This window comes from Lagopus leucura, unplaced genomic scaffold (assembly GCF_019238085.1).
Source record: "Lagopus leucura isolate 7727_CA_CO unplaced genomic scaffold, USGS_WTPT01 Super-Scaffold_100266, whole genome shotgun sequence".
NCBI classification, from domain to species: domain Eukaryota; kingdom Metazoa; phylum Chordata; class Aves; order Galliformes; family Phasianidae; genus Lagopus; species Lagopus leucura.
The window spans coordinates 33,073-57,771 of NW_024962336.1; the positions used below are offsets into that span (position 1 = coordinate 33,073).

Consider the following 24,699-nt stretch of genomic DNA (forward strand, 5'->3'; position numbering starts at 1 on the left):
CTCAGGAGGCACTCACCAGGGGTGGACGGTGAGGACCTTGCGGATGAAGAGGGCAGCGCTCTGTGAGACATTGGGGTACAGCTTGAAGGCATCAAAGCGCCCTGCCAGGATGCGGTTCTCTGTCTCAATGGGGTCCAGTTCAAAGAATGGTGACCGCCCACTCAACCTGGGAGGGAAGAAGTGGCACGGGCTGGGCACAGTGGTGAGAGGACACCGAGCACCCACCCAATCCCCATGTGGGACAGACATCCAGCTGAGAACAGTCTGTAGGGCTACAGCATCCCCCCCTAGCTTGGTGGCCCTTGGTGGGGGGCCTGCATCTCAGATGCTCACCCCCAAGTCCCCTTCTCTTACATGATGTAGGTGAGGACGCCAACACCCCAAACATCTGCAGCGGAGCCCACCGGGTCGCCTTTCACCACTTCTGGCGCTGCAGACAGAGTGAGCAGCCCTGTCATATGCACAGCAGCCAAACCCAGCACCCGTAGTAAGTACAGCACCCCCAACACCCACAGCCAACACAGCACCACCAACACCCCACCTTTTTTCCCTCCCAGCACCCCTTGCTGACACCCCAACGCAACCCAGCATCAGGTACCCCAACTGCCCCACAGACACCCAAATGCTCCCACTGAGCCCAACAGCTCTAACAGTCCCCTCTAGATACCCCCAGCATCCCAACCACTACTCAGCTTCGCCAGGCACCTCTTAGCTCCCCAGGCTCCATGCATGGGCACAGCATGCCCCACTCACACATGTACTCCAGTGTGCCCACACGTCGCCCCAGCTGCCGCAACACCAGGGGGTTGTAGGTCTGGGCGCTGCCAAAATCAATGATCTTGAGAGCGTTTGTGCCCGAGACCACAACGTTGTCAGGCTTGATGTCAAGGTGCACAATGCGGCGGCCATGCAGGTACTCAAGGCCCTGCAGCAGCTGCAGGACATAGCTCACCACATCGTCCTCTGAGTAGCGAAACCTGGGGATAGGGGACATGAGCAGGGTTCCCACACTGGACCCCCAAACCCTGCCACCCTCACCCCCTGGACCTGTCCACGATGCTGTAGAGGATCTCCTTGCCAGCACAGTTCTCACAGATGAGCACCAGGTAGCGAGGGGTGATGTACGCCTCATGTAGGGCCATGATCCGCTCGTGGTGCAGTGCCTTCAGGATCTCGTACTCCTGCAGCACGCTCTGCTTCCTCTCTGCCTCATAGGGCACAATCTTGGCTATGAAGAGCTTTCCTGTGGCATTCTCTTTGCAGAGCCGAATTACCCCAAAGCGACCCCTGAGGCACAGTGTCATGTTCAGCCCCCTGTGCAGGATGCTCCAGGAGAACCCTGGCACAGCACCTCCCCCCCCCCCCCCCTCCGGCCCGCACGCCCTCACCTCGCTTTCTCATCCAGGAAAGTGTATGGCTTCTGGGGGACACCCTGCCGCAGTGCCGTGCCGTCCGGGGCCCTGCTGTCACCTGAGGGTTCCTTGGAGGATAGAGTAGAGGCAGGCACCTCCCGGGCTGGGGGTGAGGCAGGGGGCATAGACACGAAGGACGTGACCATGTAGGGGGGCATTTTCCTGGTGGGTGCAGTGTTGGGGGTGGTGGACGCCGAGGGAGCAGGGGAGGGTTTGGATGGAGAGGGTGCTCTGGGTTGGTGGGACACCCGCGTGGGCAAGGTGGGAGCAGATGTGTCCATGGGAGCAGCAGTGGTGCCTGTGTGGGGCATGGCAGTAGTCTGAGGGGCAGTGAACACCAGCTCTGGGGGCTCGCAGACAGTGATGTTGGGTGGGAGCTTGGGGTCTGGCTGTTCCCCCTCAGGGACACCTGGCTGCAGTGGCTGCTCAGGCTTCTGCAGCACTGCCTTGTGCTTGCGAGGTGGAGTGGTTGGGGGCAGCCCTGAGGCCGGGGGCTCCAACTGTGCCTGTGGTGTTTGGGTCGACCGGCTGGAAGCTGCCTTGTCAGGCACGGGGATGGCAGTGTTCTTGGCTGGAGCAGCATGGGAGTCTGCAGGGAGGAAGGAGAGCCATGAGCAGAGCTGTGGTATGTGTATCCAGGAACAGGGTGCAAACAGCATCCCACTGTCTAAATTCCTGGGCAAAGAGCCCCCAAAGCACCGTGCTGCTGCAGCCTCATGCCGCGGGGCTCACAGTGGGCACTGCCCTATGAGAACAGCTGGCTTACCCGTTGCCTCCAGGTGCACTTTGCCTGATGGGGTGCTGTAAGGCCCCTGCCCAGCTTTATTGACGCAGGCGACCCGGAACTTGGCTGCGCTGCCAGGGGGCAGCTCTGTCACGTTGAAATAGCAGTCAGTGATGCCAGTGCTGACCAACTTCCACTCGTGCTCCCCTGCCGGCACGGAGACATGATGAGGTTCCGGCTGCACCCTGTCCCACTTTCCCAGGCCTCCAGCACCCATCCATGCAAGGGGGAGCGTTGTAGCCCAGCCAAAGGTGCCCCCAAGCAGAGTGGGGGCGGCCATGTTTCACTGGCCACGTACCCTCCAGCCTGTGCTCCAGCGTGTAGGTGCAGGGGGCTTTGCTCTCTGCGGGCTTCCATAGCACCAGCACCGTATTCTTGTACTTCTGGGCGATCTCCGGGGTGCCTGGCCGCCCGGGAAGCCCTGCCAGGGGACACAGAGTAGGCAGGCTGGGTGCCTGGCCAGCAGAAAGGTGTGTGGGCTCGGACACACAGGGAGATGCCTGTGCAGCAGCAGCCTGAAAAGCCTTGGAAGCCCCAAGTAGGGATGTGCAGAGCAGGGATCCAGTGCTCTGCCCTAGAGAGTCCCCAGCTCCATGGCTGTTTCACCGTGTTAGCAGCAGTGCCTAAGCATGCATCCCTCCTGCCAGAGCCAGCCCCGAGCAGCCCGAGCAAACAATCCCCAGCACCTGGTATTTGTTCTGTCCCTGTGGGACAGCACCTCTGTCCCCTGAGATCCCTCCACCCGTGTGTTCTTACGTGCCACAGCCAGCGTGCAGGAGCTGATGGCTGTGCCCATGGTGTTGGCGGCTGCACACTCATATAGCCCCGCATCCTTCCTGGAGACCTTGGAGATGGTGAGCATCTGTCGGCCGTCCTTGCAGGAGATTATGTTCAGCACGTTGTCTGCCTGCAGTGACCGCTTATCTGCAAAGGGGAGCAGAGGAAATCAGTGCTTCTGCTGCTCCCTGGGCACGCGCTCACTCAGGCAGCCCTGGCAGCAGCAGCCCCCACCTTTCATCCAGACAATTCTGGGGGTCGGGCAGCCAGCAGGCAGGCAGCAAAGAGTCAGGGCATCGCCCTCCAGGAGCACCTGGTCCTTCAGCTTGATGTGAAAAATGGGGGGGAAATCTGGAGAGCAGAGGGCATGGTGAGGACGGGGTGTCAGGGGATGACCCATGTGCTTCATATCCCTGTGATGCCTACCTGACTCGCTGGGTGCATACTGCCGCCCAGCTGCAGAGCCATCCTCCCGCAGCACACTGGAGGGGATGCTGGGCTGTGAGGCCACCTTCTCCTTCTTCATCCGGGAGAGCCCCCAACGCTCCCAGCGTGACCGCTTCTGCCCCTCACCTGCGGGGACACGGGGGGAGAGGGTGGCTAAGACTGATTCCTGGGGGCTTACCAGGATACCTGCATGGCAGTGCTGAGGCAGCTCGGCCCCAGGGTGCTCCCAGCTCCCAGCTCACCTTTGGCAGAGGCGGAGGAGCGAGTGCTGCCCTCCGAGCGCAGGGATTCGGAAGATGGTGCGGGTGCCGGGGGTGGTCCCACCTGGTCCTGCGCCACGACGCCCACCCGTCGCAGGCTGTCCCCCTCCGAGATGGAGCGGCGCAGCAGGGAGGGCCGCCGCTGACCCAGCTCCCCCGACCCCTCGTCCTCGGGCCGCTCGTCTGACAGGCTGCGCAGCCGCGAGGACACCCGCTCCATAGTGGCACTGATCTTCCGCCGCACTGCTACCACCGGCGACTCCCCGCCAGCCCCCGGCTCCGACTTGAGGCTCTCCGAGTCCCTGCGCTCCTTGGAGCTGCCCAAGCCCAGGCTCCAGGAGAAGCGGCGCCCGCGGGTCGGAGTGTCACCGCCTCCTTCCTCCCCTTTGCTCTTCCTCCTCTCTGGGGGTGGCGTGCGCTTGAGGAGCACAGACATCCTGCGGAGGAAGCTGCTGTCCTTCTCCACCTCGTGCAGGTCCTGCACCGACTTGGACTTCTCCAAGCCGGCGGGCTGGCTCCGGCGCAGCTCCAGGGGCACTCCGGCTGGTGTGGGCCGGTAAATGCCGTCGTCGCGGGCCGAGGGGCTGGCCAAGTGCCGGTCCTCAGAGCGGGAGCGGGTGAGGAGCTTCAGCCCACGGCTGAGGGATGACTCACGGCTCCGCTTGAATTTGGCCTCGAAGACCTCCTCAGAGTCAATGTCTTGGATGAGGAGGGAGGAGGAGGAGCCGGTAGGCTGCACCTCCTTCTTCTCCTCTGGTGCTGGTGCCGGTGCAGGGTGCTCAGCAGGGGCAGCAGGCTGGGGGGCTTCCTTGGTGGCCAGCTCCCCCTCCCACATGGCTCCCATCGCCTGCATCACCTCCGCGTAGGAGGACATCTTAGGGGTGCGAGCACCAGGAGCCGAAGGCTGCTGTGGGGTGGCTGCTCTGGGCCTGGCAGCCCCCACCCCAGGGGTCCCTGTGGCTCTGGTGGCTTCAGCCTTGGTGGGCACCTTTTCCTCCGTCAGCTTCTTCCCCACAGTGGTGGTGGCAGCTCTGGCCTGGGACTGGGCCCGCTCCTCAGTGCTGGATCTCCTCTCCTGGGCAGCCTTGGCCGCAGGGGGCTGTGGTACAGTGGTCTCTGGCATCTGGGGCCGTGCCTCGGAGAGCGCCGAGAGCGATGGGGACTCCTTGAGCCGCTGGACCTCAGTGTGGGCCATCGGGATCTCCAGGGGTGCTCCGGAGCGGCGGTGCCGGACAACGGGCTCGGCATCGCCGTGGCTGAAGGAGCTGCTCTTCTGCAGGACGCGCTCCGGGGGCAGCAGGTGTGGCGTGGCTGCCTCACTGGACGCTGCCCGCACCAACCGCGGCACTGAGGGTGCCAGTTGCTCCATGCGGGGCGGCCACTGCCCCTTCTTGTTGGGGCTGACCCCAAGTGTTTCCAGGAGCGGACCCCGCAAGCCGCTGACCTTGCCATCGGCGGTGCCGCCCCGCAGCAGGCGCTGCCGCATCAGCTCCAGGCGCTGGGCGTGCTCGTCCTCGGCCCCCCGCCGCCGTGGCAGCTCCATGGAGGCTGCCTTGGCCAGGGCACGTCGAGGCTCCCGGCCCACCTCAGCCCCCTCCTCAAGGCCTGGGGGCCGGCTCAGCAGGGCACTGTCGGCTGAGCTGCCCCGCTTCAGCTCACCCCGGCGGGCGCTCTCTGGGGAGTCCAGGCTGGAGCCCTTCCTCATGGCTTTGCGGGGATACTCGAGCCGCTTCTGGGCCTCGGGGTCCTCCTCATCAGAGGAGCTGGGTGCCTCCACCTCTGCACACTGCCGCCGTGGCCCTGGAGCCCTCGGCCTCTTCCCCAGGGCCACCACAGCCTTTCCCTTGGCCTCGCTCTGCCACTCCATGGCAGAGCCATCCCCTGGCATGGCCACCTCCTGCCGCAGACCCTCAGCTGGCCCCGGCATCTCATCATCCGTGGGGATCTCGTTGAGGGACATGCGGGAGCCAGAGAACTCCACCTGGTGCGGCATGGGGATGAAGGGCAGCTCGTCCAGGTCATCCGAATCTGAGGAGGACGAGAGGGCTGGAGACTCCTTGAGGTGGCGAGGCACGGCGATGGAGAGGTGGTTGGAGGTGTCCTCCAGCAGCTCCGGGATTGGCCGTAGCACCATGTTGCACTTGTAGCTGATCTGTGAGCGCTGCAGTTCACGGACAGGGCTGGGTCAGGCCCAGGCAGGCACCACAGCACCATGCATGGCATCAGCCAGACCGGTACACATTGCCCTCCTCCCACCCCAGCTCCTAACCCCACCTGCCATTTCCGACGGGAGAGGAAGAGCTTCAAGTGGTCAGTGCTGATGACCTTCCCCTTGGCCAGTGTCTGCAGGGAGAGGGGACAGCAAAGTCATTTAGACCCTACAGCAAGCCCTGAGCAACACTGCTGCCCCTGGGTGCTGCTCTGTGCTGGGACTCACCTTGAACCAGGGGTGCTCCAGAGTCTGTTCTGCATTGGGTCTCCTGTGAAGAAGCAGAGCCAGGTGAGGCCTGCATCCTGCCAGCCCCTCACCCAGCTCCTCCATCCCAACAGGGCATGTGGCCATGCCTCAGAAGGGGATGAGCTCCGCAGCACTCACAGCTTGTCATTGACCAGCACTTTGATGACGAAGCCCTTGGCCTCCCGAGTGAGCCCCTGGAACATCCTTTCCTCAAAAGCCACGTTGTAGTTGCGGATGTTCATCAGCGTCGTTTTGTCATTCTCACCCACGAAGGGGGAAATCCCGGTGAGGCTGTGAGGAGGGGACACTGTCACTGGGATGCAGGAAACAGTTTGACATGTCATGGGGACTGAGGTTTGCCCCAGTGCTATGGGCAGGAGCAGCCAGAGGGGAGGTGAAGAGCACGGAAAGGGAACAGAATAGGGGTCTCTTCTTTGGGGATGCAGTGAGGCACTTACCACAGGTAGGCAATGACCCCCACCGGCCTGTGGAGAGAAGAGCAGGGTCACCACACAGTGCCAGTCCCTCAGCACAGTGGGGATGCCAGGTCTACCCAGCTGCCCTTACCAAACATCAGTGACAATGGAGACGGGGCTCTGGTTGACAATCTCGGGCCCCACGAACTCAGGTGTGCCATACTTGCAGTACTGCGGCTCATCGGGTGTCAGCTCCTGCGCGTTGCCAAAGTCGCAGATCCGGACCTGCTCACTGCTTGAATCTGCCATCAGGAGGTTTTCTGGCTACAGGAGAGTGCAGGGCAGGCTGGAGCTTGGCAGGAGGCTCCCACTGGGGAGAGGCACAGCGGGGCACAGGGGATGCCCCCTCTGCAGGGACCCAGGGTGCACTCACTTTGATGTCCAGGTGCAGGACTTGGTGCTGGTGAAGGTAGCAGATCCCCTCAAGGATCTGCCGCATGTAGGAGCGGACCTGCGAGGGAGCAGAGGTGGGGTGGCACCAGGCAGCAGGGGGCCTGATGAGGTTGGCAGACGCCACCTCCTTTTGGCACCATGGGAGGGAGCAGACACTGGTATCCCAGCCACCAATTGTCTCCCTGCCTACTTCACCCACCTCAGACTCACACACTGAGGGCTTCCTTGCCATCCTGTCCAGCAGCTCATCCTCAGCACAGCTGGGAACGGTCAAGGAGCACAGAGAACATTGTGCCCGTGCCCTCCTCCCACCTTGCTCCCATGCACTCACTTTGCCCCTCAGCCCTCCCCTGGCCCCCACACCATGCTCCTGGAGGATACAGCTCCATCACCATGATGACTGCGTTCTTCTTCTCAAAGGCATCGTGAAAGAATACGATGCGCTCATGATCGAGCTGTGAGAGGATGTGCAGCTCCCGGCGTGCTGACTGCTTGGCCTTTGTCCTGCCAGGAACGAACTTCGCAGCAAAGTCCAGGTGGCTGCTCTTCTCTGTCACTCTCCGCAGGTAGGAGAAAGCCCCCCTGCAACATGCCAGTGGGATGAGGAGGTTGGGAGGGAAGACCTCCCCATCGCTGAGAAGCTGGGGTAGGCACTTATACCCGCAGGGAAATGCCCCAGGACCATTGCTGGAGGATGACGACTCTCCTCAGAGGATCTCCTGGCCCCGTACCTCCCGATCTCCTCGTGCACATCATAGTAGTCAGTCAGGCGTCGTGCCTTGTGCAGCGCATCTTCCTCCATGGTGGCATCGGCTGCAGGCTGGGCTGGAGGAAGGAGAGGTGCTGTCAGGGTTGAGCAAGGGGCTGGGGGCAGACCCACAGTGCAGGGCCAAGGGGATCTGGTTGGCTGTACCTGTGCGCACCACCAGCTCAGCCTTGCAGGAGACCTCTCCCGCCAGGTTCCTGGCCGTGCAGGTGTATACCCCACTGTCGGGCTCAGCAGCACCCAGCACCACTAGGGAGCACTCATTGTCCTCATAAACAAAGCTCAGATGGCTGCTTTCCTCCAGCAGCTCCCCATCCTGGGGGTATAGCAGGTGTCAGGGGACGGACCTATGCCATCCCCCCACCAGCTCCCAATGCCAGCACCTGCAGCACACTGTGTCATCTGGGGAGAGCACAAACCCAAAGCCCCAGTACAAGGAGCCCAAACCAGAGAGAGAGGGGAGCAGCAGCTGTGTGTCTGGTGGGCTGTGTGTCAGGACAAGGTGCTGGTGTCCCATCCCACCTTGTACCACATGATGTCCGGCAGCGGTTTGCCCTCTACCACCACGGCAAAGCGGGGCGTCTCCCCTTCCTGGGCATCGATGTCCTCCATGATGGACTCAAAACGCGGTGCCTCTGCCAAGAGATGGGGCATGGGACACCATAGGGCAGTGTCACACCAACACACTGAGAATGGGGCATCATGGGCAGTGCTACTCAGTGGACGTGGACATGGGGCAGAGTGGGGCTGCATCTCCCCTATGTAGATGGATGTGAGGTGCTGTTGGGGCAGCGCCAGCCATGACACAGATGTGGGGTATTGTGGAGCTTTCCTCATGGCTCTTGGCTATGGAGCAGTGCATGTCATACACGGGTAAGGGGCACCATGCAGCAGTGATATTCATAGCACGTGGCCACGGGGCACCATGGGTCATGGCACAGTGCCACCCACGGGGGTAGCATCACCCATGGCACAGTGCCAGCCCGTGCACATGGTCATGGGGCATGTGGGATGCCTCCACTCAAATCAGATAAGACACCAGACATGCATGTAGCTCACAGGCTTTCAGCCCCATGGGGCACTACCACCCAATAGGACAGAATTCCCATGGCGTATGAGTACGGATCACGGATGAGCAGTGCCATGCAATGGGGCAGTGCCCCCTGTGGCACACAGCCATGGCACACCACGAAGGCAGTGCTACCCTATGGGAGGATACCAACCCCACAGCAGAGGGGCACAGCCCCCCGGCACGGGGGCACCTACCTGCGAGGTGGAGGTGGAGGGTGCAGCGGGCAGTGCCGTGGTGGTTGCTCACCTCGCAGGCCAGCAGCCCTGCAGCCCCCCGACCCACGTGCAGCAGCCGCAGGCAGTGCTGGTCATCATCCGGCATCGTCATCTCGCACATGCCCTCCTGCTCCCCCAGCACCTGCCCGCCCCTGTGGGCACACACCATCAGCTCTGCACGTCACCCTTGGGTGCGTGCCCCCAAGGAACACCTAGGGTGCGTCCTACCTCTTCCAGGTGACAGTGGCCTCCACGTGGTTGATGGTGATGGTGATGGAGGCTGGTTGGCCCTCCACCACGTATACTACATCAGGCTTATCCAGGATGACTGGAGCCTCATCCAGGTAGGGACCTGCCACACATTTTGTCACCACTCCTCCAGATCCCACACCCAGCCTTGGGCTTGCAGCCACCCATTCTGCCTCTCTACCCCAGCACCCTGCTGTGCACTCACCTCGATCTAAGAGCTTCACAGGCCCCACCAGTGGGGAGGGCTTGCTGTTGGTCTTGGGGGTGGCAGTAATGACACGAAAGAGGTACTGGGCCCCCTTGGTGAGCCCGTGCACCGTGTAGGTAGTGTCCCGCACGCCAGCCACCAGCACCATCCACTGTGTCATGCCCAGCACTTGCATTTGCACCACATATGTCACTGAGCTGGGGTCTGTATGGGGACAGGTTCAGTGTGTATGGGGTCAGAGCCCCCATTACTGTGTCACAGCAATGCCCACCCCCTGTAGCCCCTCACCTATGGCCGTGTCCAGCCACTTGGGCTTGTTCCATGTCAGTGTGATGGCTCTGCCGGTCACCGAGGCCACTGTGGGAGGCCCATCCGGGGGGGTTGGCACCACATCTGCATGAGAGAGGTGGGGAGTGGGGTGAGCCTCCGGGAGACCCCATCAGCACCAACTCCCTCACAAGCTGCACTACCCTGTGGTCCCATCTGCTGTCACCTTGTTACAGGGACACTGAGTTCCAGATCTGGGGCACAGGGGTAACGGCCCCCGGTGGTGACCCCACTTACCTGTGACATAGAGGTGTGCATAGCATGTGGCCTTCCCTACTTTGTTGGCAATGACACTTTTATAGACGCCAGCATGAGTGTGGCTGACAGCTCTAAACACCAAGCGATGCACATCCTTATCTGCAGGAATGGATGCAAGAGCCCATCAGTGTCGTGCAGAGCTCCCTTCCTGGGCAGTGTTGCGCCCAGGAGAAGGTGGCTCTAGCCAAGGGGAGAGCAATGGGTAACCCTACATTGCATCATCTTGCGATCATCAGTGCTGTCGATGCGTGAGCCGTTGTGAAACCAGGTGATGGATGGATAGGGCATCCCAGCCACCTGGCATTCCAGCACCGCCTCCTTGGACTCCACCACCTCCAGATTGTGCAGTGGCTTCAGGAAGTCGGGCATGGTGAAGCACTCCGCCTCGGTCTCCGCCTGCTCTGGTTCCTCTGGGATGGATGGCATCTTCTCCAGTTTGGAGCTGTGGGCACCTGTGATCAGCACAGTGCGCCCAGCCCGGCCCCAGCAGCACAAAGCTGCCTGGCAAAGCTGGGGCACGTCCCATGGGCACCATGCAGGGGGACACCATCTTACATCTGGGAGGCAGCAGATGGCCGTGGCTCCTCCACATAGAGCTCGGCAGAGCACTCCACGTGGCCATGGATGTTCCTGGCAGTCACCATGTAGTGCCCCTCATCCTCACTGCTCACATGCACAATGACCAATGAGTGCAGCCCCCCATCCCGCTGGATACGCACGTTCTCCCCTTCCTGCACCATCTGGCCTGTGTGGAGACATGCATATGGCATAAGCAGCCCCAGAACAGCCCTTGGTGTCTCTGGCCCACTGCCTTGGATGCTCCAAGACCAAGGCTGGGTTTCCCCTAGGAGTGCAGACCCCATGGGATGAGGGACATAAGATAGAGGCCATGGAACAGGGGTTACCAAAGTGGCTCCAGGTGACTGTCGGCGCAGGGGTCCCGCTGACCATGCAGTCAAAGCGTGCTGTCCGTCCTTCCACCACGTCCACATCCTCCAGTTTGCGGGTGAAGAGTGGCTGCACGGAGGGCTTCACCGTCAGCCGGGCGCTGCAGGTCAGCTCATCTGCAAGGAGAGCACGGTGGGGTGAAACCCTCATGGCCAGAGGCAGAGCTGAAGACATGGGGCAGGGCACAGCGTGTCACCCCATGGGGGCTGTGGGGCTCAGAGTGCACGTGCAAGGCATCCAGGCACAGTGCTTGGGTTCTGCTGGCTGAGTGCCACCTCCTTCCCTTCAAATAGTAGAGATGCCATCTGGCGGGTGTAGCGGGAGGGTGCATTGTCCTTCTGGGGCAGGGGGTCACAGTTGGGGGTGCAAATGCAATGCAGTGGGGATGGTTGTAGCAGGGACTCACTGATGGGGTCTCTGCCCACTTTAGGAGGGAAATGGGACAGAGACACTTGTCCCTGGGTGGCGAAGGAGAGACATAGGTTGTGCGTAGGGGGAAGTGCAGAGGGCACAGGACAGGGCAGCTAGCAGTGTGCAGTGGTTCCTGCCACCAGTGGCATCTTTGGAGAAGAGGGTAGGCTCCTTGCCAAATGTCCACATCCCTGTGCTGGGCTAGCAGGGGCATGTCAGTAACAGGAGCCCAGAGGATCTGGAGCCTGGGGATGGGTACAGCTGTGCTGCAAGCAGCTCCGGGGAAGGCATGCAGTTCTTGATGCATGGTACGGTCATGACACAAACATCTCCCAGTGCCTGGGTGCTGCACGGCTGCTGGAGGGGAGTTGAGTAGGGTGGGCTGCAGGCTTAGGCTCAGGCTCACTGATTGGTGCCCTTCCATGGGGCACTAGAGCCCATGAAGTTGTCCAGCACCAGCTGCTGGGGGCACAAATAGCTCTCTAACCCCCCACCCTCTCCAGCACTCAGCTATGCTTTGGGATGGAAGTGTGCCAGTCCCCTCAGCATCACACCAAGGCTGGATCCCGAGAGATACCCCTGAGGGCTGCATGCCCACAGCTTACCTTTGGCCGTGCTGAGCTTGCAGGTGTAGATGCCGCTGTCGTCCTCGTGCACGGAGGTGAGCAGCAGCTTGCACTTGCGCCCGTCAAAATGCATCTTGCATTTGAGCAGGGCGGGCTGGAGCAGCCGGCCCCGTGACAGCCAGTCCACATCCATGTCTGGCGGGCCAGCTACCAGGCACTCAAAGAGTGCCAGCTCCCCCGCCCCGACCACCACGTCCTGCAGGGGAGCCACCACAGCCAGGGACTGGCACTCGGGCCGAGCTGCCCGGGAAGTGGGGAGAAAGAGAGAGAAAGAGAGATGCATCTCAGCAACTGAAAAGCAACCATGGGGGGATGGCAAGGAGGGGGCCATGCAGGGCAGGGGCATGCGGGGAAGAGGCCCGGTGCAACGGGCAGGGAGCGGGATGCAGGCAAAGGGGTGCAGCGGGGAGGAGGTTGGGGCAAGATGTGGAAAGCGGAGCTGAGCCGGGGTAGGGGGCAGAGGGAAGGCGATGGGGAGGGTGAGGGGAAGTGTCCGTGCCAGGAACACACCACACAGCGCTTTACCAAACAGATTTTATTAGAGCTACAAAAAGGGTCACGGCCTCGCAGCCCACATCCCACCTAGCCCACCCACCCTGGGGAGAAGAGACCCAGAGCCGGCGCTGCTTCTGCGGCTGGAACTAGGCAGACCCTAGGGTCATGGCCCCAGCACGGGGGTCCCCGAGTCCCTTGTCCCCCACACTCTGAGGTGGGAGCCATTGCATCACGTTCCCTTTCCTACAGCCCTGGCTGGCACAGAGCAGCCATGGGGCCAAGCTCCCTGCTCCCTTCCCCTGAGCGGTGAGGAGAGGAGCAGCAGGACACGCAGACATAGACACACAGATGGAGCAAGACACCAGACAGCATTGGGCAGCCGCCCTAGCCCGGCTGAGGGGATGCCTGGCGCTACCGACCACCCCCCACCCACTGCTCGGCCCTGGTGACACAGTGCCCGGCCACCCCACATGCCCCACACCCGCCGTCGAGGGCCCGCGCGTCCCCGCAGTGCGTCCAGGACGAGGCGGCGAATGGAGCAGAAGGTAATAATGCAAGGTGAGGTCCACTGCCTAAGAGGTGTCCAACTAAGAGCCCCCGTGGCTCTGAGAGATGAACCCCCTTATCGTACTCCCCCTGCGTACAGACAAAAACCGCAGTCAGCAAGCAGAAGGGTTAGTGCAGCGGAGACGGGGCCGGCACACACACACATGCCAACACGCAACGCTGTGTGCCACAGACATGGAGCACGGCAAGGGTACTGGTGCCTCAGCCATCACCCATCCATTCGCTGGGTGCGTGCCTGGCTCCCATGGCCACTCCTGTGCCACCACGCTTCGCCGGGAGCAGGGGCCTGGCAGGACAGAAGCAGTGCAGCGAAGGCTGGGGTGGGATTGGGACAGCTCAGGGACTCAGGCAGCCGTCAGCAGGGAAGGCTGGGGGAAGCAGGGCACACAAAGCAAAGGGCAAGAGAAAGGCAGCATCACTCATCCCCTTCCTGCAAGTCCCTTGGTCCGCACCACTCCCCACGCATATAAGGGGCCCTAGGAGGATGCTGGAGCCCACGGCAGAGCTGGGGAGGGGTAGTCCAGCCCCAGGTACTATGGGACCTGCTCTGAGCTGGGAGCAAGCAGGTGGGAGAGCTCTCTCTGAGCTGTCCCCTGGGCACAGCTTGCAGGTAGGGAAGGAAGGAGCTGTGTGCATGGTGGAGGGACATGTCCCCTGCAGGGCCACTAAGGGCAAGAGCCCCCTCTGCACAGCCAGGGCCAGCGCCCAGCCCCAGCATGGCGACAAGGGGACTTAAGGTAAAGCTATGCTGGTGGAGCAGCAGCCTCTGGGTCAGGCTGGGGACATTGACACAGCTGGGCAGCGGGGCCCACTATTGTGGGGCTGCACATTTGGATTGGGCAGCGGGGCAGCCTGCCTTCTTCTGTGGAGCCAGCTTCTGCAGCAGTATGACCACTCCGTGTCCCCTTCCTGCCACTCCGCCACACACTGCCTTTCCCACACTGGGCTCACGCCCACCTGCTCTGCAGCAGGGAAGGGCAAGAAGCAGCACCACCGAGAAGGGGTCTGCAGCAGCCCCTTCCCCACGCAGCTCATGCAGGGTGCTGGAACTGGCCAGCCCCATGGGGAAATGGGGACGCCCTCGCGGAGCTTTACCTCTGACCTCCAGCTTGGCCTCGCACTGCTTGGTGCCATACTCGTTGACAGCCTTGCAGGTGTAGAAGCCGGTGTCAGTGCGCTCAGCCGCCAGGATGTGCAGTGTGTACAGACCCCGAGCCCCCTCCGCCTCCTCTGCATGGTGACGACGGCCGTACTTCACAGGCTGCCGGTTCCGCAGCCTGCTCAGGGACATGGGCAGAGAGGCACTGTCACAGCTGGCTCCATAGAAAGCCCCATTCTCCACAATTTCAACAAGACCAAGACCAGAGCTCCTCTCCTTGGTGCTGCTCTGAGCTGGCAGACCCCAGATTGGGACATCCCCATGCCTGCCCCCTTCCCTGCCGTACTGTGACCCAGTGAACATCAGGACTCACCAGTAAATGATGGGCTTGGGCTCTCCACGGACGCGGACACTCATGCTGACATCCTGCCCCTCCAGCACCGACTGGTCCAACAGAGCCACCTGACGAAGAGGAGGTCAGGAAGCAGCCAGTACCCACCACCCTGGGGCCACGTGGCCCTGCCACCACCCCAGGGACCACCGGTCCCCCATCATAGAGCCCTAGAGCACCGCAGGGCACAGCTCCTTCTCTGTCAGGTCCCAGGGGGGCTCTCAGCTCACCTCAAAGGTGGGTGCAGCCTTGAAACTGCTCTCCGAAGAGCTGTGGGCAGCCCCATGCTCCGCTCTGGGCTGCAGCTTCATGGCTGGTCGGTGCTGCGGGGTCCCAGACTCAGGGAACTCTTCTAGTGGGCTCAGGTACTCTTCGTCTGAGGTGATGGGGCTGACCTGGCCCAGGGGGGGGGCCAGGTTCCCATGCCGCTCCACGGCGGGGGCTAGCAGGAGAGGGTAGGTAAGGAGCTGGCAGCAAGCAGAGCCAGGCAGGGGGCTTGGGGACCCTTCCCCACCATTCTGTGCCTGGAGGTGCCCAGGCATGCCCACCCCATGCTGCCTCCCGCCGGGAACAGCACGGTAGCCGGCAGCGAAGGGGTGCTGGGCTGCGCGGGGGGTGGGTGTGAAACACGCCCCGGGGCTGATAAGCGGACGCGATATCCCGCAAGGCGACAGCGGGGCTCAAGTGGCTCTTACGCAGCAGGCCGTGCTCCCATCCTTAAGCCGCCCGGATTCCGGGAATGGCTGCCCCTGCCGCGAGCCGGCAGAAGGCTGAAGGTGACATTGGCAGCTGCGCTTCCCTCGCAGCCCGGACGGCCGCTCCCGGGGTCCGAGCTCGGCATAGAGGGGAGCACGCGTGGGCAGAGGAGCCGGCGTGGGGGGAGCGTGGGGCCGGGACGGGGGTGAGGTGTGTGCGGAGCCGGGGGCGAGCGTGCTGCCGGCAGAGCGCTGCCCGAGGTGGGGGGGCTGGCCCCGCTCCAGCCCGGCCGTGGCCGCCGCCGTTCCCCCTCCCGCCGCCCCCCCCACCAGCAGATCCCCTTACGGAGCTGCCGAAGCGGGGAAGCGGGCGGGCTGCCCGGTGACGGCTCGGCCCGGTGACGGCTCGGCCCCTCACCCCCCTCGTTGCCCCCGTGCAGCAGCAGCAGAGCGGTCCCCCAGGGTCCCGCTGGTCCCCCAGGGCTCCCCGCAGCCCCTCCGCCCGCAGCCCTCCGGTGCCCCCCGCACTCACCGGAGGGGCTGCGGCCCCCTCCCCGAGCAGGACCGAACCGCGGGAGCGCCGCTGTCGTTGCCGGGGCCGGGGCCGATGCGGCGGCGCCGGGCGCACATCCAGCCCGGAGCGCTGAGCCCTCCCCGGCCGAGCGCCGCCCCGGCCCCGCGCCGCCGCCCGGCCCCCGGGGCTGGGCCTGAATCGGGGGAGGGCCCAGCGGCGGTCTGGGGGCTGCCGACCCCTTCCCTTCTTTTCCGGCCGCGGGGGAGAGCGGCCCCGAGGGGCGGCAGCTGCCTGGCAGTGCGCTCAGCGCCCCGGGTCGCCGCGGGGCAGCGGGGATCGGGGATCCTGCAGCTCCCCGGGGCTCTGCGCTCCCCAGGGGAAGTCCTGCGATGGGGATCCCCGGATGGCGGAGGGCATGCTGGGCATCAGCGCAGGCTGCGTGTCGGTGGGCAGCTGGGGTGCCCCGCGAGGCACGGAACTTGCCAACTCGTTGGGGATGCTCGGAGCCTGACCCCGCTCCCCCCACGGCAGAACCCGGCAGCGAGTCAGCTGCTTCGGTTCAGACAGAGCCTTGTAGGGTAAGGAAGCCGCTTTCCTAGCAGTGACAGCAGAGCTGGCAGGCAGCCCGTCGCCTCGCCGGCCCTCTCGCCGCCCCCCGCTGCCTGCATCCCGGCCGCCGGCACTCACCGGGCCGTACGCTGAGGATGGCGCTGCAGCAGGTGGCTCCCACCTCGTTGGCCGCCGTCACCGTGTAGAGACCGGCGTCGGCCACCCGGGCGCTCCTGACCAGCAAGGTGTGCCGCTCACCCTCCGCCTTGATGGGCCGTGCCGTGCTGCTCCTCAGCGGCACCCCGTCCTTCCTCCAGGACACTGCGGGCAGAAGCAGGGTCACTTCAGGACCATCCCGGGATAGGAGAGTCCTCACTCCCCCCGTTGTCAGCACAGGTCTCTGCTCGACTTGGCGACCGTTTTGCCATCGGGAGCAGCCCCAGGTCCCCAAGGACCCTGATGGAGAGAGGCCCCTCTAAGGTTACTGGCATCCTCCTGCCCTCCAGTGGAGGATGGAGGAGGGAACCAGAGCTTCTTTGCTCGTTGCCAGCCTTTGCCAGCTGCTCCGTGCCTGGTGCCTCCTCCTGCTATCCCAGCACAGGAAGATCACAGAGGTTCTGCCTGCCCCCTGCCCTTTGCACCGCACCCTGGCACTTTGCTTCCTGAGGAGCGCAGAGCCACAGCTCCGCCACACAGCTCAGGTGGCCCCAAGGGACTGGAACAGGCAGGGGGATCATGCCAGAGCCCATTGCGCTCTCATGCCCCGTGACCACTCACCTTCTGGCTGTGGGTTGGCTGTGACAATGCACTTGAGCAGCACCTCTGTCCCCACAGCCACCGCTGTGTCCTGGATGGGGATCTCAAAGATGGGCGCTTCCAGGGGATCTTCGCCCGCTGAGACGTAGGAGTCATCAGAGGACTCTGCACAGGGAGAGATGGCCCCACGGCCATGAGCAGGGTGAGCAGAGGATCCAGTGAGGTGTGGCAGCACTACAGTACTGCCTGTGTGTGGGACAAGAGCCATGCCCTACCTAGCTCTGGAGAGGTGGGCCGGGCCCGGCGCCCCTTCGCCTTGCTCCGCGTGCCTCTGCCTTCCTGAGCCGTCCGGACGCTCTCTTTCTTCTCCGCCACTTTTGCCTGCCTTCTCTCCACCTCCTTCCCTGTGCCGTGCTGCCCTGCCCAGCTCCTCTCCAGCCGGGCCTCCTGCTCCAAGCCCGGCTTTGCCCACGGCAGGAACCGCACCTCAGCAGATACCTCTGGCCTCCGGTACAGCCCATGGGGCACGGCCAGCCTGGCAGCCAGCCCTTCACTCACCACCCCAGGGGCCCTGGTTGCAGCCACGGGACCTCCGTCCGGGCACGGGGTCCCTTCAGCAGCACGGCCCCGCGGGGTGGCCTGCGCCAACAACCACTGCTCCTTCTTCCTCACTTCCCCACCACCATCTTGTTGCACAGCTTTCCTCACCTCCTCTGCTGCGCCGCCCCGTGCCGGGCCTCTCCGTGCCCGCTGTCCCCCCGGCTCCGGCTCCCCGTTGGGCCCCACCAGCGCCACGCTGGAGAGAGCCAGGTGCTGGATGACATGCGTGCCCTCAGCTGGAGCTGAGGCCTTGGCTGGTGGCACCTTGCGTGGCAAGGCTGAGCCGCGTGGAGTGCGGGCGGCGGGAGGCTCGGCAGATGGCTGTGGCTCAGCCTTGCCCAGCTCCTGCGAGCGCCGCAGCTGCTGCTTGGACACGGTCCTCTTGATGCGGCTCAGCTCCTCTGAGAACTTGTGCTCGATGTCCTGCACGCGCCCGGCGAACTTGCCCCGCTCGTCGAAGGAGGCGGCCTTCTGGCGGAAGGCCTGGCGGCGGCTGGCAGCACTGCCCTCCCCGTCCCGCCAGCCCCCCGGCGTGCCCGGCCGCCGCTCCCAGCCTGGCTGGTCGAAGGAGCGCGTCTTGCGCAGAGGCAGCCACGGCCGTGTGGGGAAGGGACTGTCCGCCTGCTCCAGGCTCCCGCGGCGCTCCTCGAAATACTGCAGCCGCTCGAAGATCCTGGAGCCGGCGCGCACCAGCTTGGGCGATGCCCGCACCGAGATGCGGCCCGACGCGTCGCTCATGGGGGTGGCGGGTCGGGAGTCCTGCGTGCTGCCCTGCGACTGCGACTTGGGCTTCTTGATCTTCTCCTCATACTCCTCAGGGACGGTGTCCTGATAGTCGGCCGGCACTGAAGACGTCCTGCGGGGGGTCACGGGCGTGCAGGAGGAGGAGGGGAGGCGAGCAGAGGGCTGCGGGGTGGCTCCGGAGGGTGTGGGAGGGCACAGGCCGATTCTTGGGGACGGCGAGCGGATGATGGGCGGCTTGGAGGTCAGCGGCAGGGCAGCTGGCGAGTGTGGAGGCTCAGCACCGGGCTTTGGGGAGACGGAACCACTGTGGGGGTCATCTCGCCTGTATCCCCCCTGGGGGATGCTGCTGCAAGGGGAGAACAAGGGAGACCAAGTCAGAGCCCACCCTCACCTATGGCTGCATCATGAGTCCCAACCCAACCACCCAGTAGGGCACAGCAGGGGACAGCCCCTGGACCCTCAGTGGCCCACAGTGAGGAGATCCAGCCACAGTTAGGCCACGGGGAGCTGGCTTGCTGGTATGACCCAGTGGTGCCTTATTGCTGGTGTCTCATCTCCCAGGGACACCCATGTAGGACAGCAGTGTGGTGATGCTGGGACACTCAACAAGTGCCCTTCCCAGAGCTGCCATTCAGTCAAGATGAGAGCACAGGAACAGAGGTGTGCCCCCATCTCCCCGAGGTATTCCAGCATGCCAGAGCAGTGCAGAGAGCTCTTCTGCAAGGCCACAAGTCATCGCCCAGTGCATGTGCTGCTGCCAACGTGTCCCCCTGCCCTGCCACCCGCAAAATCCCTGCCCACCCCCACAGCCCCACAGCCCAGGGCTTGGCATGTGCAGTGCAGAAATCAAAAAGTGGAGATGAGGTTCTGGTGGAACAAGCAGCCTCAAACACAAAGGGAGGATGGAGGTCGAAGGAGAAGGCCTGCGGGGCTGGGGAGGGACGGGGGCTCTGAGCATGTCAGCAGGCCCTCTGGAGGAAGAATGTCCCTTGTCCACACTGCCACCCCTGGGTGGTGGGGACAGCTTGTCCGTGGGTGCCACACCTTTGCGCCCCATGTCCCTGGCCATGCAGAGCCCTCATAGCTGGCCAGGAAAAGGTTCAGTTCGGATGGGGTTACCCCCAAACTTTAACTGGCCATAGCAGATAGGGATCCCGCTCCAGGCACCCCACCCCAGGGCAATTCCCTCCTCACCGGTGCCAGGCGCCTACTGCTCAGAGCCTCCGTTCCTTGTCCGGGCATGGAGAAGGCAAAGAAAGCCCAGGAGGAGGAGAGAAGATGGCTGCAGGGAGGAGATGGCCCCAGCGATGTCCCCTCCGTGCACTTCCCTCTGCTACTTACACGTGGAGCGAGAGCGCCCGTCCTCGGTACAGGCTGAAGGCGCTGCCGTACGGGTCGCTGGCCACAGAAAGGCTATCCTCCGACCCCCAGCTTGTGCCCACCAGATTAGCCCGTGATGCCCGCACCAGCGGCTCCACACCCAGGTGCCGGACCTCAGTGCCACGTGGTGACGGCGCATTTGCTTGCCTTGGAGTTCCCTGCGGCTGCCAGGCACTAGGGCGGAGGTAGGGTCCCCGCATGGGGAGGTTGGCATCTGGCTCCTTCTCCACCACAGTCTGCTGGCTGCCCGACCAGCTGGAGCGCTCCTCTGCCTGAGACAGGGCCAGCACTGAGGTTGGTGTCGTGTTCATGGAGGTGTCCACCAGGGTGTCGGAGCCACCTGGAAGGAGAGTGGTGGGCATCTCCACGTGGTATCCCACCCAGCTCATCCCATGGGTGGGCTGCCCCAAGGGGACCCCTAAAGCTCTGTGTCCCCGCAGCTCACCCGTGGGGGTGCTGAAGGCTGTCTCATCCTGCAGTTCGCTGCGCTGCGTCACCTGGGGGTCACTGGGCTCATCCTCGCCAGTCTCCGAGTCTGTGGGGGAAGAGCAGAGGGTGAGGGGACACGAGGACCAGGCTGACACTGCTCCACACAGACCCACCAGCTCCAGCGGCAGATGAGCAGTGCACAGGCAGTTCCGGGCAGCAGAAGAGCAAGGGTGAGTGAGGGATGACTGTAACATGGGGGACACAGAAGGCTGCCAGCAGGAAAGGCAAGACCAAGGCTGGAAAGACCATGGGACAGGAGTGGCATCAGATGATGCTATGTAGGATGGAGGCGGGAGAAGGGATGGTGGTGGTGGTGGAAATGCAGGGGAAGGAGGATGTAACTGGGTGATGAAGATGGGGACAGTGGTGGCATTGCAACAGGGAGGCACACTGGGGGCACAGAGCCCCATCTGGGAGCAGGGCTGGCATGAGGCAGGCATCTTCCTACCGTAGCTTTGCTTCCTGCAGGAGCGGAAAACTTCGCTTCCATAGGGGCAGCAAGAGAGAGAGAGACATCAACACCCGGTTATCGGCCCAGCCTGCAGAGACGCGTAGGGCACTGGGGGAGGACTTTGTCCCCATCTTGTCCCTGTGCTACCATTAGGCATTGACCTGCCAGGGTAGCAGCTGGGCAGGTTGTGCCAGTTCAGAGAGCCTAGCATCATGCGCTGGCCTTGGAGGCCAAGGATGGGGCTAGGGCTGGCCAATCATCTGGTTCAGGGCCAGATGCCTTACCCTTCTGTATAGCAGGAGCCATGGGTCTGGCACCAGCCTTCCCTACACAAATTCACTACCCACACACAGTCAATACATCATCAGCACCACATTCAACCTCCCCTTCCCTGCATTGCTCCAGTAAAGCACATGGCATCGTCCCCTCCCCACACCATGGTCACTTTCTGCCTTCACAGCAGCCAGCACCTGTACCTGCTGCTGCTCCAGCTGTCCCCTGGGCTCCATGCCATCACCTCCTGCGCCCCAGGTGGGCACTCCTAAAGGTGCTGGCACGCTTGGATATGTGTGCCTGGGGGCACACATGCTGCATCAGGCCTGGTGTGCACTCTGCATCCCCAATCCCCCCTGCAGCAAGTATTCAGAGGTGCTGCTGTGCCCCACAATGTGGTTCTGGCTGGGAGAGCATCAGTGCTGTTCTCAGGGAAGCTGTGGGCACTGTGGGCACTGTGTGCCCAGGCATGTTGTGGCCAAGTCAGTGCAGAGCCAGAGCACTGCTCCTTCCCAGGAAACTAAACCGGCATAGACAACAAGGATCACCATTTCCACCACTATGCAAGCCATCACAAGCTGATACTGCAGAGCTCTTTGTCAAAGGAAATATCCCCTGCCCTCCAGCCCTGTCATCACACACCACAGCCCAGTGGGGGTCCACACTGTCCAAACTGCTATTCCCTCCCCGGGCTGGTCTGGTGCAGCCCAGCACACCGCCAACCGTCTCATCACTGCCATTGCAGCAGGATGCCTGCCACCGTGTACTCAGCTCCCCAGCAGCACCCCTGCCCCTGGAGCTGCGAGGACAAAGGCACGCTCACAGGACACACCAGGAGCCTCTAAACCCATTTTAGGGCTGTGCGCAGCCCTGTGCAGCCTCTGCTCACTGTCCCTTCCCTGGTACTGCAGGGGGCCAGACCCCATCCCAGCAGGGGGGGCAAATCCTGGTAACTCAACGCACCATGCGTGAAGCGACCAAAGCGCCGCGAGTGGCCGGTTTTCTGCAAAGAAAAAGAGAAGAAAGCGTTATCCACAGCACAGCCTCACGCACACCCCCGGCTGCACACCCCCAAGGTATCTACAGGCGCACACCCCACGCACACAGCCGTGCACGAGTGTAGGTGGACACGTGCAGCACATGCCCACCAGCACACACACACGCGCACCTCTTGGTGCTGCTCTCCTCCTGCTCCCAGGGGTGACATGGTACACGCCAGTCCCGCTGCCTGCAGTCAGCAGCTTCGCCCAGGCGGGTGCCCAAATGTTCCACAGCACCTTCGAAGCCACTGCCCGTGCCAGCAAAGGGAATGAGCCAGCCAAGCATCTTCCAGGCACTGGCCCAGACTCAGCCATGGGCACGGGCCCAGCATGGGGACAGCAACACCCAGCCTAGTGGTGGCCGTGCCAGCTGTGAGAGAGGCTATTTGGCATAAGTGCCATGAGATGACCAGCCCGCAGGGCGGGAGGCGTGGGAGCCTCGCCGTCTGGGCAGGCAGGATGGCAGCGTGGGGCAGAGGTGCCAGCAGCTCCCTGCCAGCTCCCTACCCTCCTCCACACCGTAGCTCAGGGCTGGGCATCTGCTTGCCAAGGGCCACCTGGTAGCCATGCTGATGCAGGCAGGCAGGTAGGTCAGGAGATGCGGTGCGCAGGTAGCAGGGCTGGGCTGCCAGCGCCCAGAGATGCTCTCAGCCCAGCCTGGTAGCAGAGTCTCTCTGGGGCAACAACAGCCTGTGCCCTTGCTGCTCGTTGTGGAGCCTTAGTGGGGCTCTCCCAGAGCCTCCCACCCATCCTGCAGCTTCTAGGCAAGCTCATGAACGAACAGTCATCAGGAATGGACGACAGACGGTCCCCAGGGACAGACAGCCCCAGGGGCAGACAGATAGACAAGCACAGCCAGCAGTCAGATGTCTTTACAAGAGCAGCAGGCTCATTTTGCAGTCCCCCACAGTGCCAGTGGGCAGCACAAAGGGGCTCCCACTGCCCCCTCCCAGAATGCAGTGCTGGCTGGAGGGCAGTGACTGCACGAGACACATTTGTATTCAGGCTGAGCCAGTTTGAGCCAGGCTTCACCTCCCCTCCCCGACTGCCTGTGCTGGTTCTGGCTTGCAGCCCGCCTTTCAGGCCAGGGAAAGATAGATGAGTGATTAACTGCACCATCGGCGGATAATTCCCCCATTAAAAAATGAAAATGCAATTGAGTGCCATTATCGAGTGTGCTCACGGCTTCCCCGGGGACTGGCGCCATCAGCTCCCACCAGATCTGGTGACTGCACCCAGCAGTGTAGGGCCCACAGCTACAGAGGGGGGTGAGCCCCAGCCCTCTGCTCTATAACAGGACCCCCGGCCTAGATCCCTGGGGCATGGCACCCACCCACAGCTCAGAAAGCAGCATCCCACAGATGCTGTGATGCAGGGTCACCTCCAAGCAGCAGCCCTCTGCTTTCAAAGAGGAGGACAGAAAGGGGGCAGAAGGTTACAGGAGCAGCCTGGGACAAACCCCATTGGGCTGAGATCTGGGCAATTCAGCCACCAGCGATGCACCCTGCTTGGGGGTTCATTTTCAGCATAGGAAACAGTGCAGGGGAGCCCCAGGAGCCCACCCTGCATCCACAGAAAAGGGGAGAAAAGCCAGTGGAGATGAGCATTCAGCCTCAGCCCTGCCCCACAGTGAGGTGCAGCGGGTCCTGGCCCTGCCTCACTGCCCCAGTGCCTGCGTAGACCCACCCTCCTCATGCAGGGTCCTGCCAGGGGGCCGTCCACCCCTATAGCTGTGGCTATGGGGCAAGTGGGACTCCTGGGGCCATGGAGCAGAGCCCCCTCCTGGGACATGGAGCCAAGCAACATGGCACTGGTGTTAACGACTGTGAAGCCAACAGGGAGCAGGGCCAAGGGGAAGTAGGGAGGCAGCCCGTGTGGTGTGCCCAGAGCATGGCCAGCATAGCTGGACCATGCCCTGGCATGCAGGCTGTTCCCAAGGGCAGATGGGGCAGCCAGGTGCTGCCTCCAGAGGAGATGAATGCCCCCACATCTGGGCAGGGCTGTCACCTCCCCACAGCATTCCGGGGGGAACCATGTCCCCATCCTGCACCCCTGGGTGGGGACTGTGGGGACACCCAGCAGGGTAACAGCAGGGTGGCCAAGCACCCATGTAGGGTGTAGCAGTGGGGTGCTGCTGTGAGCCCCACGAGAGGGTTCCTGGCAGGATGCTCCCATCCTCCCCTCACTGCTGAGGCCCGGTGACGTCCTTGCTCCTCGCTCAGCGGAGCGTGCGGAGAGGCCCGCGGAGGATCTCTGCTGTGCCAGGCATGCTCCTGACGCGGAGGGGATGACGCATGCAAAGCCTCGTCTCCAGCTCCGTGACCACCGGCGGCGGGGCCGGGGGGAGCCATGCAGCCGCCTCCACTGGCTCCGGAGGGCTGCCAGGGGACAAGACCCCCACCATGGGTTCGCAGCAGTGCTGGCTAAGGCGATGCTGAACACCTGCCCGGCACTGCTGCGTGGAACCGGCGGCTCTGCGGGCGGGGCTGGCGGTGGGATAAGCCCGGGGAGGGAGGCCGGACTCGCCCCCTCCCCACCCAGGAGGGACGTGCGCCCGCTTCCCGCTACT

At 63.3% G+C, this 24,699-nt stretch overlaps 1 protein-coding gene across 11 annotated transcripts in view; it reads right to left on the reverse strand.

The window, feature by feature from the left end:
- The window catches only part of SPEG (striated muscle enriched protein kinase), a 31,071-nt gene that overhangs the window by 1,350 nt on the left and 5,022 nt on the right, over window positions 1-24,699 (reverse strand). The window contains exons 2-41 of one of the 11 annotated variants that reach the window (XM_042890614.1): window positions 20,815-22,093; window positions 20,323-20,412; window positions 19,839-20,217; window positions 17,429-18,843; window positions 17,175-17,318; window positions 16,536-16,718; window positions 14,870-15,081; window positions 14,622-14,710; window positions 14,245-14,426; window positions 12,067-12,327; window positions 11,008-11,166; window positions 10,658-10,847; window positions 10,315-10,544; window positions 10,082-10,201; window positions 9,806-9,910; window positions 9,515-9,721; window positions 9,289-9,412; window positions 9,040-9,212; window positions 8,296-8,408; window positions 7,921-8,089; window positions 7,739-7,832; window positions 7,389-7,589; window positions 7,207-7,267; window positions 6,988-7,065; window positions 6,706-6,878; window positions 6,597-6,623; window positions 6,277-6,429; window positions 6,118-6,160; window positions 5,955-6,023; window positions 3,663-5,841; window positions 3,400-3,546; window positions 3,208-3,324; window positions 2,953-3,120; window positions 2,495-2,617; window positions 2,179-2,343; window positions 1,389-2,001; window positions 1,048-1,287; window positions 754-977; window positions 355-430; window positions 17-166 (exon numbers count right to left, since the gene is read on the reverse strand). In XM_042890614.1, coding sequence (XP_042746548.1) covers window positions 17-166; window positions 355-430; window positions 754-977; window positions 1,048-1,287; window positions 1,389-2,001; window positions 2,179-2,343; window positions 2,495-2,617; window positions 2,953-3,120; window positions 3,208-3,324; window positions 3,400-3,546; window positions 3,663-5,841; window positions 5,955-6,023; window positions 6,118-6,160; window positions 6,277-6,429; window positions 6,597-6,623; window positions 6,706-6,878; window positions 6,988-7,065; window positions 7,207-7,267; window positions 7,389-7,589; window positions 7,739-7,832; window positions 7,921-8,089; window positions 8,296-8,408; window positions 9,040-9,212; window positions 9,289-9,412; window positions 9,515-9,721; window positions 9,806-9,910; window positions 10,082-10,201; window positions 10,315-10,544; window positions 10,658-10,847; window positions 11,008-11,166; window positions 12,067-12,327; window positions 14,245-14,426; window positions 14,622-14,710; window positions 14,870-15,081; window positions 16,536-16,718; window positions 17,175-17,318; window positions 17,429-18,843; window positions 19,839-20,188 — 9,527 coding nt within the window. In that variant the 5' untranslated portion in view covers window positions 20,189-20,217; window positions 20,323-20,412; window positions 20,815-22,093. Of the gene's footprint in view, window positions 1-16; window positions 167-354; window positions 431-753; window positions 978-1,047; window positions 1,288-1,388; window positions 2,002-2,178; window positions 2,344-2,494; window positions 2,618-2,952; window positions 3,121-3,207; window positions 3,325-3,399; window positions 3,547-3,662; window positions 5,842-5,954; window positions 6,024-6,117; window positions 6,161-6,276; window positions 6,430-6,596; window positions 6,624-6,705; window positions 6,879-6,987; window positions 7,066-7,206; window positions 7,268-7,388; window positions 7,590-7,738; window positions 7,833-7,920; window positions 8,090-8,295; window positions 8,409-9,039; window positions 9,213-9,288; window positions 9,413-9,514; window positions 9,722-9,805; window positions 9,911-10,081; window positions 10,202-10,314; window positions 10,545-10,657; window positions 10,848-11,007; window positions 11,167-12,066; window positions 12,328-12,607; window positions 13,219-14,244; window positions 14,427-14,621; window positions 14,711-14,869; window positions 15,082-16,535; window positions 16,719-17,174; window positions 17,319-17,428; window positions 18,844-19,838; window positions 20,218-20,322; window positions 20,413-20,814; window positions 24,513-24,699 lie in introns of those variants that run through there. The other 10 variants (XM_042890613.1, XM_042890612.1, XM_042890611.1 and 7 more) reach the window with 10 other exon arrangements.